We start from the raw sequence: 17,273 nt of genomic DNA, 5'->3' as shown, positions 1-17,273 counted from the left end.
TGTCCAGAAGGATGGTGTGTGAGATGGTGTTGAAGGCTGAACTCAGGTTAAGCAGGATGAGGATGGATAGGAGACCGGAGTCAGCTGCCAGGAGAAGATCATTGGTGATTTTGAGGAGTGCCGTTTCAGTACTGTGGAGAGGGCAGAAACCAGACTGGAATTGTTCAAAGAGATTATTGTGAGATAGATGGGAATGGATCTGAGAAGTGACGTTTTTTTCAAGGATCTTGGAGAGAAATGGAAGATTGGATATGGGGCAGAGGTTACTGAGGTTATTCGGATCAGCGCCAGGTTTCTTAAGTATTGGGGTGACAGCTGCTGTTTTGAGGGGTGACGGCAAAATTCCAGTGGTGAGAGAAGAATGACTTATGTGCGTAGCCAGGAGGTTCAGGTTAGTTAGCTCAAACCAAATGAAATCAGGTGAGGACAACGTGAAGAAGAAGGAATATGAGAAGCTGGAGAAGAGCCAGGGAGTGGAAGAGGAGCTGGAGAAGATGTGGGAAGTGAAGGCCAAAGAGTCCCGGTGGTGATGGGAGCACTCGGGACTCCAAGAACAACAAGTGAGATCTGAGTCCAGAAGAGTGCAGAGTTCAGAACAGCTGAGATCCTGAAGAAGCTCAAAGTCCCAGGTCTCTGGTGGACACTGAGACTGAGGAGGACACACATCATACCCAGGGACATTTTACATCTGTCCACTGGAGTGTCCTCTATGGACACACTGCCTGTAGCCTTGAAGGTCCTGCAGTGTTTATTCTGCTGTGTGGCTGTGTGTGTGTCATACAATAAAAAAATAAAAGATATGTGACTTTCCAGGCTTAAGGGCTGCTCTTGATTATTTATTAACCAAAAGGGAGATAAGGTGGAACACATACTTTGAGAAATATAATATGTCAAAAGACATTAATTTGAACAGAAATAGTGTTGAAATATTTCTTTAAAATTTGCTATGCTCTTTGTCTGAGAATTTTCTACATGATATTAATAGTTGAGTCTCATTTTACAGGTTTACAGGTTTCATATCATGATCAAATGAAACTTGTGGACTTTGATACTGAAGTTATGAGGAAGTTATTGCACTTTCAGATCTAAAGTGTTCACACTCTCAGGACTGACGCAGGAGGACAACACAACGTCTTTTCTCTCTGTGTGTTTCCTCTCCAGGTGAAGCTGGAAAGTCTCTTTGATTTGATGTGGATGTGACTAAGCAGGTAAAGAGCCGACCAGGGATCATTAGAAATGTTTGATGAACAGGCTCCTACATTGTGTTTTAGAACTGGAGGACTGGAGAGCAGACTGGGATGACAAGATGGCGGTGACGTCTGTCAAAATGTGCTTTTGATGTTTTGTAGATCCACGTTTTTACAGGAATTCCTTGTACCATTTTGTTTTTATTACTAACATCTGACTTTGTCAACAACATTAATATTGTCTAAAGATGTTTACCTGAATTTTTTTCAGTGGCGACCAAAGTGAGCCTCAGTTTGATTTTAATCTCAGATCATGTGGTGAAATATGCAGGAGGAACAACACAAGAAATGCTCTTCAGTCAAACATATCTAAGCTGGTGACATGGATATGCTTGACTGAAAACAAATTAATTATAATTCATAACCTTTCACTTAAACTGTTTTTTCCCAGTCCATGTGTGAGGAGTCCCAGAGGATTCAAAGTCCTCTGTAGATGAAGCTGCTCAGTGGGTTTGATGTAAAGGGCGGCTGCTCTGAGTGTTACGTCCACTCTGTATATGTGACATGGTGCTGACAGGAAGACAGCACACATCCTGTCATGGAAAGCTTGTTGTCATCAATGAGCCGCTGTGTTTGTGTCAAGGTGTCGGCTCGGCTATGGATGTGTGTGAGGAGAGAGAGGAGGGGCTCCCTGCCTCTGAAAGCACTCTGTCTGGGGAACATGACAGCCAGACCAAAGCTAAGAGGTGAGATGAGGATCTCTGACTGTCCATGACTGTTCTCCATCTCAGAGCTCAGCAGGCAAATCAGCACAGCAGCATTATTCACAGGAAAAGCTCTGTGTGTGTGTGTTTAGATCATATTTTTTTTCTATTTTTTAATGTTTCTCAAAATAAGTTATTATTTTCTTAGTATGTTACTAAGAAAGTAAAGCAAATCCCTTCAGTGTGTTCATAATGTTTCTATCAGGATCCAGCAGGAGAGACCAGACTCCCCTGGACCTGGACCTGAGCCCAGCTGTGTGTCCATGAAGAGTGACCGCTCTATGGGACGTCCTGTTCAGTTCAAAGGCAGCCACCTCTCTGAGGATGATGGGTAATTATTTCAAATCGATGATAAATCAGATGTTTTTCTGTCATCAGATTCATGAGATCCAGAATTGGTTTGATCCTTCAGACTCTGTTGACTGAGTTTCCGCTTTCAAAACATCACATCCAATAACCGTGTGTGTGTGTGTGTGTGTGTGTGTGTGTGTGTCCTCCACAGAGTCCAGCAGCAGAGCTCAGAGGTTCCCAGTGCTCAGTCTGCCCAGCAGCATCAAACAGACCTGGCCTCCATATTTAAGGTGTGTAAATGTCCAACAACATAGCGACTGAAAAACAGCCATTCTGCTCTGAATCGTCTCCGTGCTGCTCTCTTCACATCTTTCAGGCTGGATTACAGCAACAAGGATTCATTTAATCTGAGATTAATTCCAGTCAGAGTCAGTGTTGGAAATGAAGGATGTCCCGGGATGTCCCGCAAGGATATCCTGGGGACGATAAAAACAGCAGCAGGGACACAAATCTACAGTGTCTGGGACAGCAGAGAAACTCACCATCACAAATGAAATGATTCTAAAAGAAGTGAAATGTGTCAGTGTGCCGACTGGTGATGAAGGCAGAGCGCCACTGGGAGGCTGTGTCCACATGGTTTGTGTCAGTCACTCTGTCCACAGGGATTAAAAGCTGGTGTCTCTCACTGCTTCTACAGCGCTCAGCTTTTCTTCCATCGGCTCGCTGCCACTTGGCTTTGTAAAATATCTGATGTGAGCTGAGCTGCCTGCAGAACTCGCTGCTTTAGACAAGAATACGCTCACAAGGCTGAATGCAAAATGCTGCCATGTTGGATCTCCAACATGGGCTGTTTGCAGAAATCAGCCGCTTCACACGGGCAGCTGTGCACCTCCGTCCACGGCCCAGAGGTTCGACTCTGTGATGCAGAGAAGGCAGGAAAAAGTGGCAAAACAGCAGCAGAAGAAGAGGACTGATGCTGAAAGACAGTGTGTATGTACATTTCCATCGGCGTCCACCAATCAGAGACAGGCTTGCATTTGCACTGCAGTTTGTGATGCATTTACTGATCCAGCAGTCAGAAATACAGAAAAAACAGTCACTCAGCCAGTCAGCAAGAGAATATTGAAAACTGACTGTGGCCAAACACCTTGGGTGATTTCATGTTTTTATTCAGATATCAGTGCAGTGAACAACCAGAACTTCCATGTTGGACCAGAGTGTGTCAGTAAAGTGATGAGTTACTGAAATAAAGTTATTAAACCATATGTACTGTGTACAATGAAAAAAGATCTTTAATTTTAGACAGTGGTTGTTCAGTCTGGGACAGCTGAAGGCAGAGTTCGGGACAGCTTCCGGACACTGAGGGAAAAACGTCATTTTGAGCCCTGGGAGTTTAGCAAAGCCCGGTTTAAAAAGAGCAGATCAGATTTCAAAGGAAGCAGAGATTTGCTGTTCAATTAAAAACTGATCCTGATTCAGTTTGTCCAAGTTTACAGATTTCAACTTTACTCATCGGATGACAGTTCAGTGAAGATGCTCACTGGAAAAACAGAGGAACAAGTGATCACATGAAGGTTGAGGACTAAAAGCAGACGGACTCACATGCTGTCAGAAGCCAGGAAGCAGAAAGAGAGAAAGCAGTTTGTCTGTTTCCTCTGACAGGGGAACCAGTTTGCTGTGGCTCGCTAACAAGCAGTGAGCTGCTCATCGTGGCTCCACAGACGTTCAAACTTCTCCTCCTCTTCTGAGAAACAGGTTGGGCTGAAGAAATGCAGCAGGGCGGACAAATCCTGCAAGATAAAAGAAAACAGAATCATTAGAGAAAAGAGACTTTCTGACTGACAGGACAGTCTGTCTCTGTCTTTGAACAACTCCATCATTTTGCTCCAAAATGCAGACATTTTCAAAGTTAAAGCCCCTCAAGTGTGAATTAAAGTTAAAACCAGATCACAGTTTAAATTGATCAAACACCAGTTTTGGAGGATCAGGATTAAACTTAATCTAGTTTTAGAGTAGAAACTAAGCTGAGGTTTAAAGAGAGGTTTAAACTGAACCCATCTTCATGTTCAAGCCGTTTAAAAAGTTGGTGCAAACCGTGATTTAACTGGGTTTAAAAATGAATCCTCGTTGGTGCAGCCCAGCCTCAGGCTCTTTGACCTCCATTTGATTTTGTGTTTTGTGTCCAAAATTTAATTTGGAAGTTTAATTCTTTTATTTTTGTGTTCCAGCTGCTGGAGGAGAACATGGTCACCTTTGTGAAGAACGAGCTGAAAAACCTGCAGAGGTCTCTGAGGCCAGATTACCCAGAATTCTTAGAGAGGCAGAGGGGGGATGAGGAGGAAGAGCAGAGGAGGAGCAGGGAGTTTTTTCTGCAGCTCACAATGCACTTCCTGAGGAGGATGAAGCAGGAGGAGCTGGCTGAGCGTCTGTGGAGCAGTAAGGAAATCTTTTTTTTTTTTTTTTTTTTTTTTTTTTTTAAATTTTAATAAAAAAAAAATCTTAGTTTTAGTCTTTGTGCTTCATGATTTTTCTTCTTTGGCTGTGCACTCGACGTCCAGCTCTCCAAAACTCTGAGAAACTTTTAAACTTTCTTTGTCATTTCTGAATGAATGAACAGTTTATTTGGTCAATCCAAACATTATAACAAGACTCATTTCTTATCACTACAATTACTTCAAACACACAAAAAAATGTAGTAAGGATTCGACCAAAAGGGTAAGGCTGAAGCAGAGCTTTTAGGGAGCCTACCCTTTCACCTAAGGCAGTTTTATACATGGTCATGTGCATTTTTCAAAAGAAGAAAGAAAAGAAAAGAAAAGACAAAGCACTAGAAAACTGCAACAGTACTCAAACTGATGACACTTAAGATATCAGAAAAGCCAATAGGCACATTAAAGTCCCTCCAGACATTAAAGTCAGTGCAGACATTGTTTCTTCTCTTTCTCTAATGTATACCTTTTGAACATCCTTTTAAACTGGGAAATGTGTGTTCTTTCTTTGATGTTTTCAGGTAGATTATTCCACAACCTCACCCCATTTACCAATATGCACATGCTTTTGAGTGTTGTTCTTGCATTAGATTGCATCAAGTTTCCTCTCCTTCTTAGTTTATACCCACTTTCTCTATCTCTAAACCATCTTTGAACATTTGTTGGGAGTAATTTATTTTTAGTTTTTTATATTATTTGTGTTGTTTTAAATTCAACTACATCCATAAATTTCAATGTCTGTAAATTTAAAAATAAGTCATTTGTGTGTTCGTTATAGCCCACATTGCTAACTATTCGAATTGCTCTTTTTTGCATAGTACATATTGGCTTTAGGGTGGTTTTGTATGTATTACCCCACACTTCAGCGCGGTAGGACAGATAGGGGAAAACTAATAAGCAGTAAAGAGTGTACAAAGTTTTCAGATTTAGTATATGTCTAACTTTACAAAGAATTCCAACACTCTTTGCCAGTTTAGACCGGACATGTTTTACTTGTGGTTTCCAGCTTAAATTGTGGTCCATTATTACTCCCAAAAAGGGATTTTCATAGACTCTTTCTAATTCAGTGTTATCAATCACTACATTAACTGTTGTGTGTACTGGTATTGCGTTTCCCGAAAACTATATATTTAGTTTTCTTAATGTTTAGAGAAAGTTTATTTAAATCGAACCACAATTTCAGCTTGTTTAACTCCACAGAGACCTCCTTCAACAGATGTTGAAGGTTCTCACCCTCACAGAAAACATTAGTATCATCGGCAAAAATTACATACTTGAAAAAATTGGAAGAATTAATAATGTCATTTATATAAAGTATGAACAGTTTGGGTCCTAATATAGAACCTTGCGGAACCCCACAGGTGGTCTCCATCAGCGGTGACCTAATCTCACCAATCTGAACAAACTGTTGTCTGTGTTCTAAGTAACTTTTTATCCAATTGAGTCCAATTCCTCTGACCCCATACCTTTCCAATTTTTGAATTAAAATATTGTGATTAATGATGTCAAAGGCTTTTTTAAGATCGATAAACACACCGATTGCAAACTTCTTTTTATCAATGCTGGTAGTTAGTTCTTCAGCAAGGTCTAATAAAGCTAATGATGTTGATCGATTATTTCTAAAGCCATACTGACTGTCTGTAAGTAAATCATATTTATCAATAAAACTATCCAATCTAACAGCATATATTTTTTCTAAAATTTTGGAGAGCTGGGGAAGCAGGGAGATTGGTCTATAATTGGTAAAAAGATTATGCTCACCAGCTTTAAAGATGGGAATCACTTTTGCGGTTTTCATTTTATTGGGGGAAAGAACCCAGTCATAATGAGAGATTACAGATATAAACTATAGGGTCTGCTATTTCAATTATTACTTGTTTAATTAATGAAATGTCAATGCCATCACAGTCCATTGAAGTTTTATTTTTAAAATTTCTCACTATGTCAGTTACTTCATTTGTGTCAGTTTCTCTCAAGAAAATAGTTGCCGGGTTTCTTACTCCCAAGAATTGTGTTGCATCTCCCCCTTGTGGCAGAGGTATCTCCTCTGCTAGTTTGGGCCCTATATTTACAAAAAATTTGTTGAAGCCTGCAACCACTGTTCTATGCTTGATGAATTCTTTGTATAAATTATTCTTTTTCTTGCAGGCATTCAACAGACCCTTTGTAATCCAGGGGTTTTCTGGTCGTTTAGAGGTTTTCCTATGTTGTATTGGACAGTTTTTGTGGTATAATGTCAAGAAATCATGTATGAAGGAATTGTAGGCTGAATCTACATCCTCTTTTCTATAGATGTTTCTCCAATCATGAACTGATAAATCATGTCTAAGTTTGTTTAAAGTTTCCTCTGTTCTTAATCTCCTCTGCATATTTATATTTCTTTTGTCAACACACTTGAGCTCACATTCATAAATAACAAACACTGGCAGATGGTCAGTAATATCATTAATTAATAATCCACTCTCTAGGTTATTTATTAAATTATTAGTAAATATATTGTCTATGACAGTTGCTGATTGAGTAGTGATTCGACAAGGTTTAGTTATACTGGGGTATAAGCCCCTACTATACATTGCATCCATAAATTCATCAATCACTGATAGTCTATTAGGGTTAAGACAATCTATATTGTAATCCCTGCATAAGAATAATACCTTTTGCTCAGTGTTTGGAATCATGGCTTCGAAGGCATCTTTAAACTCTTCAATATTAGAATCCGGAGCTCTATAGACACAGCTTACTATGATGTTCTTCTTCTTTCCCATATCAATTTCGATGGCAATACATTCGCAGATGTTTTCAATTGCGGTCGTCATGCTCTCAACAATCTTGTATTTTAACCTCCGGTCAACAAATATCGTTACTCCCCCTCCCTTTTTGTTTTCTCTATTCACATAATTAAAATTATATCCTTCTAACTCAAAATCAGTCTCTTTCTGTTGACTGGTCCAGGATTCTGAGATTGTAATTCCATTGAATGACATGTCATTGTGCTGTAAGTAGTCTTTGATCTTACGGAAATTTGCATATAGACTCCTGCTATTGAAATGTATTATTGAAATACTATTTTTTAAGTTGAATTTCTCCTTGAACTCGTTTTCGGTGTAATAGCAACAATTACTGGTCACATGATCATAAAAATTACTGTCAGGGTCTTTGTCTGGTTCCAACATATTAAAGAGTTAGCTTAAGTACATACACTCACTTTCAAAGTACACCCCATTACATATCGTGGTTGCATTTGCGGTAGATTTATCCAGTGTAGCTGACCAGTTATATGTCATGGCAAGTCCAAGAAGGTTTCACGTCACCAGTATTCCTCATCCACACACGCGCGCCCGCATTCACTCTCACGTTCATGGCATCTCTCCCCCTCATTCGCACACACTTTTACACATTTACTCTCACATACATACGCTCACCATGTTCGCTTGATCATCAGGCTCTTGTGGTCATCATCAGGTTGGGTTGAGTATGTTCCTCTTTCCTGCTGGCGGTGGTGGAGGTATTCCCAGTCAGTCTTGGTTTTCAGTAGTGTTATCGTCACATTAATCAGTGTTGTACATAGGCCTACTTCTTGATCGCTTATCAAGGCCCACCACAAGCAGTCATAAGGCGCATCACCCCACTCATTCATACCACATTCCCAGTCATGCACCTTCATCCATACATCAGCGGACACACTCATACAAACGCACACACTCACTGCACATACATACCACTTGCGCACTCTCATCCATACATCAACGCGCACACACGTGCGGACGCACACATTCACAGCACCACCAAGCACACCAAAAAATAAAAATAAAAAGGCAGCAAAAGGGTAGTTGAAAAGTAGGTCCAAAATGAATCCAGAAGAAAAGTAGATTGCAGTCGACGGGAAAAATAGCAACAGAAAAAAAAGCATCTTGTTTCCATAAACATCCAAAAAAGTTGATTCTAAGTCCCAAAAAGTGGCACCAGAGATCAGAATCTATACAGCTATACGGCACCATATTTCTCCAAGTCTTTGAGATCCTTTATTATCAGTGTCTTCTCCTCCTCCGTGGGAGACGCATTCGTTCGGATCCATACTTTGCAGTCCCTGGTCCACGTAGCCTGGATCTTCTTCTGTTTTCTGAGTGTCCTCGCATGTTTGGCAATGTCCGCGTTTCTTTTGGTTAGATGTTCATTTAAGTACACATGTGTACCTTTCAGCTTCTTTGTCTGTCTCATGAGTTCGACTTTGTGTCTTCTGTTTGCGAATCTCAGGATAATGGTGCGTTCTGTCTGGCCGTTTCGTTTAGGTAGTGTGTGACAGGCGGCAATATTTTCCTTTAGGATCAAAATGCCTTTCTGTTTAAAGTACTGGATCACCTGTTCCTCCAGCGTCTGTTGTTCGGTATCGGACAGCAGGTCTGTATCGCCGTGTCGGGTGACATTCGCGAAGGAGCGGTGTCTGGTTGGCAAGCCGCTGATTAACACATCTTCCTTGCGGGTATATTGCTCTAGTTCGTCGATTCTTTGCTACAGATTTGCAATTTTCTCATCCTTTAGTGTTATCAGTTGGTTGAGCTTCTTCACTTCCTCTACCAACCCGCTTATTTTGTTTACATTCAGGGCCATTTCGTTGATTTTCCCAGTCAAGGTTTTCAGGGTTTCACTTGTCTCATCCATCTCCAAAAGTTTGTTTGTTAGTTGTTTTCTTTCTCTCTCGTCTTCGGTCTTCTACCTTTTAGTTCAGTTTTCTCAAATTGTGCAAGCAATAATTAGTCTCCATGGTTTAAGTCAACCATTTGCAAGTTTAATTTGAATTCGGAGAGGAGCCGCGAGGCTTCTGCTCCGCACCTAATGTTCTTACCCGACAGTTTCACTAACTCCCACTCGTTACCGAAAAATGTCAATTACCAGCCGAGTGAAACAGCCAATCAGATCAAAGCAGCTGTGATGCGTCAGGCTGTTGCTTGATGACAGATTATTTCAGCCTCTGAGTTTTCCTCCCAGCCACCAGGGGGCGGCTTGTCCTCCTCCTGCCTGCCGGTGAAAAGCAGCTTCCTGTTCTCTCCGGCTGAGGCAGCGCTGTGCTGTTTGTTAAACTGTGAACTTTATTCTCCCCAAATCCTGATCGGGACATGCAGCTCTTCGTTTGTTTCTGCAGTCTGTTGTTTGGCGGCGGCTGCTTTGTGTTGTCGTCCTCTGATAGCTCATGTTTAAGTGTTGTCATGGCAACACCTTGACCAATCAAGACGGACAGCCCTTTTAGCTCCTCCTAAAAGTTCCTGGAGCAGGGCCCAAATCAGCTTCCAGGAACTTTAACCTGGAACCATGTTGTTGCCATAGAAACGATTGCAGAACTTGTAAAATAGCCTTCAGGTCTCGGCACACCTCGCTACGTTCTTACAGTCGAACAGGACCAATAGATACACTTACCAGGAAATATTCACATTTCTCATATGTAATACAACATTGTTTTGTTGATGTTTTTGTTTGTTTGTTCATTCAGAAACTGCCGCTGCAGCGTGCCAAGGTGAACTCAAATCTAAGCTGAAGAAGAAGTGTGAGTGTGTGTTTGAGGGGATTGCTAAAGCAGGAAACCCAACACTTCTGAATCAGATCTACACAGAGCTGTATATCACAGAGGGAGGGAGTGGAGAGCTCAATGAGGAACATGAGGTCAGATGGATTGAAACAGCATCCAGGAAACCAGCCAGACCAGAAACAACAATCACATGTGAGGACATCTTTAAACCTTCACCTGGAAGAGATCGACCAATCAGAGCAGTGATGACAAAGGGAGTGGCTGGCATTGGGAAAACAGTCTTAACACAGAAGTTCACTCTGGACTGGGCTGAACACAAAGCCAACCAGCATGTCCACTTCACATTTCCATTGACTTTCAGAGAGCTGAATCTGCTGAGAGGGAAAAAGTTGAGCTTAGTGGAACTTGTTCATCACTTCTTCCATGAGACCAAAGAAGCAGGAATCAGCAGGTTTGAGCAGTTCCAGGTTGTGTTGATCTTTGATGGTCTGGATGAGTGTCGACTTCCTCTGGACTTCAAGAACAACCAGATGCTGACTGATGTTACAGAGTCCACCTCAGTGGACGTTCTGCTGACAAACCTCATCAAGGGGAACCTGCTTCCCTCTGCTCGCCTCTGGATAACCACACGACCCGCAGCGGCCAATCAGATCCCTCCTGAGTGCGTTGGCATGGTGACAGAGGTGAGAGGCTTCACTGACCCACAGAAGGAGGAATACTTCAGGAAGAGATTCAGAGATGAGGAGCAGGCCAGCAGAATCATCTCCCACATCAAGACGTCACGAAGCCTCCACATCATGTGCCACATCCCAGTCTTCTGCTGGATCACTGCTACAGTTCTGGAGGACGTGTTGAAGACCAGTGAGGGAGGAGACCTGCCCAAGACCCTGACTGAGATGTACATCCACTTCCTGCTTGTTCAGTCCAAAGTGCAGAACGTCAAGTATCATGGGAGAGCTGGGACAGATCCACTCTGGACTCCAGAGACCAGGGAGATGATCCTGTCTCTGGGAAAACTGGCTTTTGAGCAGCTGGAGAAAGGCAACCTGATCTTCTATGAAGCAGACCTGGCAGAGTGTGGCATTGATATGAGAGCAGCCTCAGTGTACTCAGGAGTGTTCACACAGATCTTTAAAGAGGAGCGTGGGCTGTACCAGGACAAGGTTTTCTGCTTCGTCCATCTGAGCCTTCAGGAGTTTCTGGCTGCTCTTTATGTCTTTGTGACATTCAGCAACTTTGGAGTCAATCTGCTGTCAGAAGAACAATCAACCTCGAGTTTTTCTGCAGTGTTCAACATATCCAAACTAAAACTATACCTCCTCCAGAGTGCTGTGGACAAGGCCTTACAGAGTCCAAATGGACACCTGGACTTGTTCCTGCGCTTCCTCCTGGGTCTTTCACTGCCGACCAATCAGACTCTCTTACGAGGCCTGATGACACAGAGAGGAAGTAGCTCACAGACCAATCAGGAAACAGTCCAGTACATTAAGGATAAAATCTGGGAGAATTCCTCTCCAGAGAGAAGCATCAACCTGTTCCACTGTCTGAATGAGCTGAATAACCATTCTCTAGTGGAGGAGATCCAACAGTACCTGAGATCAGGAAGTCTCTCCACAGTCCAACTGTCCCCTGCTCAGTGGTCAGCTCTGGGCTTCATCTTACTGTCATCAGAAGAAGATCTGGATGAGTTTGACCTGAAGAAATACTCTGCTTCAGAGGAGGCTCTTCTGAGGCTGCTGCCAGTGGTCAAAGCCTCCAAGAAATCTGTGTAGGTTCATTTAGAATTGGATATATTTAATACTTTAATTTTGGTGAACTATAGGTTAATTTTATTACCTGAGAAAAATAAGCTGACATTTTCAAATTTACCTTGTTCTTCACTAATTCCTCCTCAGGCTTAGTGGCTGTAATCTGTCAGAGAGAAGCTGTGCAGCTCTGGCCTCAGTTCTCAGCTCCCAGTCCTCTAGTCTGAGAGAGCTGGACCTGAGTAACAACGACCTGCAGGATTCAGGAGTGAAGCGTCTCTCTGCTGGACTGGAGAGTCCACACTGCAGACTGGAGGCTCTCAGGTCAGGATCAGAGAACTCAAGAGCTTTCAAAACTGGACTAAATGATAACATAAAGCCGATCACACATTTGAATATTTGTCTGAATGAACCCAGCTAATTTCAGATTGTTCATTGTGCCGATGAAAAAATCCAACATGTATGTGTATCAGACTGTGTTGTTGTTTTTGGTGTGTCCATGTGCAGGCTGTCAGGCTGTCTGCTCACACAGGAAGGCTGTGCTTCTCTGGCCTCAGCTCTGAGCTCCAACCCCTCCCATCTGAGAGAGCTGGATCTGAGCTACAATCATCCAGGAGACTCAGGAGTGAAGCTGCTCTCTGCTGGACTGGAGGATCCAACCTGGAGACTGGAGGCTCTCAGGTATGGAGAGACACACACCATGGGCTCTATCTTTCAAACTGCACTACCCGTTGCCACTTCCCGCTACCCGTGAATTACGCATTTAGCAGCTTCCACTATTCCTAAACGGTATCTTGCGGCCACACTACCCACTATACATTATGCCGACTGCTTTATTTGTGCCTGGAGGTGTGTCCGTGGGCGTGTTTATGAGCTTTCCCTACAATTGCTGCTCACCAGAGCAGTCACTGGGTTCCCGGCATTCACGCATTCCGGCATTCATGCCATCTGGGACCAGCTGATTGCCAGCTGATCGCGGAGCTGCTCCATGCTGGGAAAGACTGACTTTTTGATCTGACGATCGACAAACTAGCTCTTTTTATCCTACAAACACCAATCAACAACCAAGCAGCCAAGCCGATCTGTCCACGCTCCCACCATAAAGCTTACAACCATCGGACCTGCTTACCGGAGGCCGTTCAACAGCAGTAGGCCCAGTCTTTGGGCCTATGCCGGTAAGTCTCGTTCCCGAGCCTAACGTAATGATTGCCACTACAACCTCCATAACCATAGCTCTTCATCTTATCAGGACTCTTTTCCTGGCCTTAGCTGTCTCTTTTCCCCAGCAAACCACCAATCAGGCACCACAATGCCGAAAGAGGAGACTTTGCTACTGAAAAAGGCAGAAGAAAAGATAGCTGACCTTAAGGAGGACATAAGTCGGCTGTCGGAGGAACTTCGGAAGAAGGATTCCCTCTTGTCCACTTTCAGGGCCCGGTTGCCAACGTTGTCCAGCTTTATGGAGACCACTCACAATGGAGAGCTGGCTTCGCAGGGGGCTGCCCTCCAGGACACAGTTGCATGGGACCCTTCCTCCTGTCAGCTGCCCTCCTGCTCAACTCCGAACCATGGGACTCCCTGGTCCAAGGTGGTCATCCGCGGTCGGAAGAATGCCTCAAATGGGGCTGTCCCTTTCCCTCCCCCGGGCCTCCCTCTCCCACTCTCCAACCAGTATGTGGTCCTATCTGCGGATGAGAACCTGGCGTTCCCGTCCAATGCCTGTGTTTCCATGGTTGCACCTCACTCGAGTTCGGACCAGTGTGTGGTGCCTCTGCTGCACACTGTCCCGGCTGTCTCTCCACCGTCAAACACCACAGCTGCCCTCCCACTCACAGACGCCGCAGCGGTACTCCCACTGACTGACACCGCGGCTTTCCCACCACTTGCGGTTGTCAACACCTTGGCTACCCCCCTCCTGGCGACTGACGGTGCTCCCGGTCCATCCCGCCCTGTGGGCTTGGTGTCTACTGGTTCTCTAGGTCCCTCTCCACCACAGGGTGCCGGAGCGGCCAAGGCTCCCCGCCATGGTTCTCTCAAGACCAGCCATTGCTCCGGTACGCGAAAGAGTCCTCCATCCCGGCCCTCGTCCTCGTCTGCCCGGTGAAAAAGTATCCTGAGGGAGGCGGCACGCAGAGCGAGTCACTCCGGCACGGCACAGCATCATCAAGCCACAGCTAGCTCTGCTGCCCCTCCGCACACTTCACCTGTCCACTCAGGTGAGCAGCGGTGCTCGTCTCCCCGTCCCCTTTTTCCCCCAACCACCTTGATCGTGGGTGACAGTATTACAAAACATATGCGCTTTGTTAATGCCATCACCCACTGCCTGCCAGGAGCCACAGTCCCAACTTTAATAGAGAAACTCCCTGAGCTACTCCAAGCTCTTCCATCCTCTGTAGAGCTTATCGTCCTGCATGTCGGGACAAATGATGTAGTCCGCGGCCAATCAGAACTAATTAAAAAGGACTTCATTAAAATGTTTAATCTTTTAACCAACAGTGATAAGTCAGTTTTTATCAATGGTCCTCTGCCAACACTTGGCCACGGCGCTGAACGCTTCAGCAGGCTGCATTATTTGAATCTGTGGCTTCAAGCAGCTTGCAGGGCGCATGACTTTGTTTTTATTGATAATTTCAACTTATTTTGGAACCGTCCTTCCTTTTATCAGACTGACAGTCTTTTCCCCTTAGCAAACTAGGCAGCCACATGCTGGCAGTAAACATGCGCCATGTAATTAGGTACATGCCCCCAAATCCCCACAACCCAAAAATAAATGACTTCCTGGCTCCGGCCTCTCGTCTTCCTCTTTGGTAGTAGCTCCACTTACACCTTCCTGTGATAGCTCCCCCTGCTGTTCACCAAAGGAACACTCCGCCCTTAACCCTACAGTGCCCAAGTCACAATATGGCCCCATTGATTGTTATTTCCCCCCGATTACTATTTCAGTTATTATCTCGGTTCGACCCAATTTACCACAGCCACGGAGAAATTATATGCGCGCTCAGAACCTATTACCTCTTAAATGCTCTAGAACTCTTGCAATGCCTAACAAAGTGGGATCCAAATCCATTAAAATGGCGCTGTTGAATGCCCGCTCCATCACATACAAATCTTTAATTTTAAACGATCTGTTTATTAGTAAGGACCTGGACTTTCTGTTTGTTACTGAGAATTGGCAAAGGGACGAGGAATATGCATCTATGAATGAGTTGTGTCCACCTGAGTGCTCTTTCATTTGTGCCCCAAGGATAGCAGGCCATGGTGGGGGTCTGGCTCTAGTGTACAAGAACTGCTTTTCCACCAGGAGGGTGACCTCCGAAACTTATTCTTCATTTGAACTATTAATCACTAACATTGGGCGCTCCCACCCCTTTTATTGTGTTTTAATTTACCGCCCCCCTGGTATTAATAGCTCCTTTCTGAGGGATTTTAGTGACTTTTTAGCTCCTATAATTAAATTTGAGATAATTGTAATGCTTGGTGACTTTAACGTGGCTGTAAATGATACTACCAACAACTTTGTTGTAAATTTCTTAAACATCACTGAATCTTTTAATTTCTCTCAGCACGTCAGAGGCCGACACATGTTAAGGGCAACACTCTGGACCTTGTTTTTAGGCTTGGTTTAGACATTGACAGTGTCTGGCCTCTCTTTCCTCCGCTTTTACCAACAGTGGGGTGCAGCCATACAGTGCTGATATTGATGTCAGTACTCAAGTTCATACTTTTAACTTTTATTGCTCTGTCATTTTGGATGAAATTGCTCCTGTGAAATCCCGCACTGTCCCTGCAGCTAATCCTTCCCCTTGGCTAAATGATGACATTCGTTGTTTCAGACGCAAATGTCGGAGAGTTGAGCGCCTGTGGAAGTCCACCAAGCTCCAGGTTCATCGTCTTTATTTTAAAGAGCTCTTATCTGAATATAATTCCATGGTTAAGGCGGCAAGAGCATTTTACTTCGCTAATCTTATTTCCTCTAACAAGAGAAACCCCAAAGTCGTCTTTGATACCATTAATAATATTGTTGGTGCACAACCTCCTGCTGTACCTGTATTTTCTAATGAAGATTGTAGTAATTTTCTATTGTTTTTTGTGGACAAGGTTGCTAGTGTTAGGGCGGGTATATCCCCACCCTCCATCGCCCGTCTCCTTGTCCCACCTAATCAGCAGCCAATTTTAGATTGTTTTTTGCTCATCTCCTTGCAAGATTTAACAGAACTTGTTAGTGTTATGAAGATCTCTTCCAGCCCGCTAGACATTTTGCCTACAACACTGTTGAAAAAGGTCTTCAACTGTGTTGGCTCAAGTCTGCTCTCCATTGTTAACTGCTCACTGGTTTCAGGTTGTGTCCCTTATTGCTTTAAACAAGTGGTTGTTCAGCTCCTTCTCAAAAAACCCAATCTGGACCCTTCCATTTTAAGCAATTACCAGCCTATATCCAAGCTTCCGTTTATTTCAAAGATTTTAGAAAAAGTTGTCGCAAACCAGCTAGTCTCCGCCTTGAATAAGCATAACATCTTTGACAAGTTCCAGTCTGGATATCGTCAACTGCATTCCACAGAGACAGCTCTTCTTAGAGTCTCCAATGATATTATGATGGCCTCTGATCCTGGTAAATGTACTATCCTTGTCCTGCTTGATCTCAGTGCGGCTTTTGACACAGTGGATCACTGTATCCTTTTAGACAGACTGAGGAATTGGGTTGGCATCTCAGGGGTTGCTCTAGACTGGTTTGCCTCCTATCTCTCCGATAGACATTTCTCTGTTGCTGTTGGTCCCTATTCGTCCGAGTTTGCCTCCCTGTCCTGTGGGGTGCCTCAGGGTTCGGTTCTGGGGCCAATCCTGTTTGCACTTTACATGCTCCCCCTCAAAGATATTATTAGTAGTTTCAAGGATATCTCTTATCATTTGTATGCGGACGACCTCCAGATATATTATTTCTTTAACCCTGACACGATGAATGGTGTCAATGCACTGCATAATTGTCTGTCTGCAATTAGGGATTGGATGGCCTGTAACTTTCTCCAGTTGAATGCTACCAAAACCGAGGTACTGATTGTTGCTCCTGACAGTAATGTTACTAAGGTAGCCAGCTGTATTGGTCCCCTGACCTCAAACATGCGGCCCAACCTAAGAAATCTTGGTGTTACATTTGATCAGGCCATGCACCTCGATGAGCATATTACTAATATTACTCGTTCATGTTTTTTCCATCTTAAAAACATTGCTAAACTTAGATCTATAGTATCTCATTCTGAACTGGAAATGATGACTCATGC

The 17,273-nt window shown here is 43.8% G+C and overlaps 1 protein-coding gene across 1 annotated transcript in view; it reads left to right on the top strand.

The window, feature by feature from the left end:
• Positions 1 to 410: 410 nt before the first annotated feature.
• The window catches only part of LOC115355642 (E3 ubiquitin-protein ligase TRIM39-like), a 30,957-nt gene continuing 14,094 nt past the window's right edge, over positions 411 to 17,273 (top strand). The window contains exons 1-3 of the mRNA XM_030046499.1: positions 411 to 503; positions 12,164 to 12,321; positions 12,505 to 12,678. Coding sequence (XP_029902359.1) covers positions 411 to 503; positions 12,164 to 12,321; positions 12,505 to 12,678 — 425 coding nt within the window. The remainder of the gene's footprint in view (positions 504 to 12,163; positions 12,322 to 12,504; positions 12,679 to 17,273) is intronic.

Source organism: Myripristis murdjan, chromosome 23 (genome assembly GCF_902150065.1).
Source record: "Myripristis murdjan chromosome 23, fMyrMur1.1, whole genome shotgun sequence".
NCBI classification, from domain to species: domain Eukaryota; kingdom Metazoa; phylum Chordata; class Actinopteri; order Holocentriformes; family Holocentridae; genus Myripristis; species Myripristis murdjan.
Note: the sequence above shows the minus strand (reverse complement) of the source record. Positions and strands in the feature narration are given on the sequence as shown.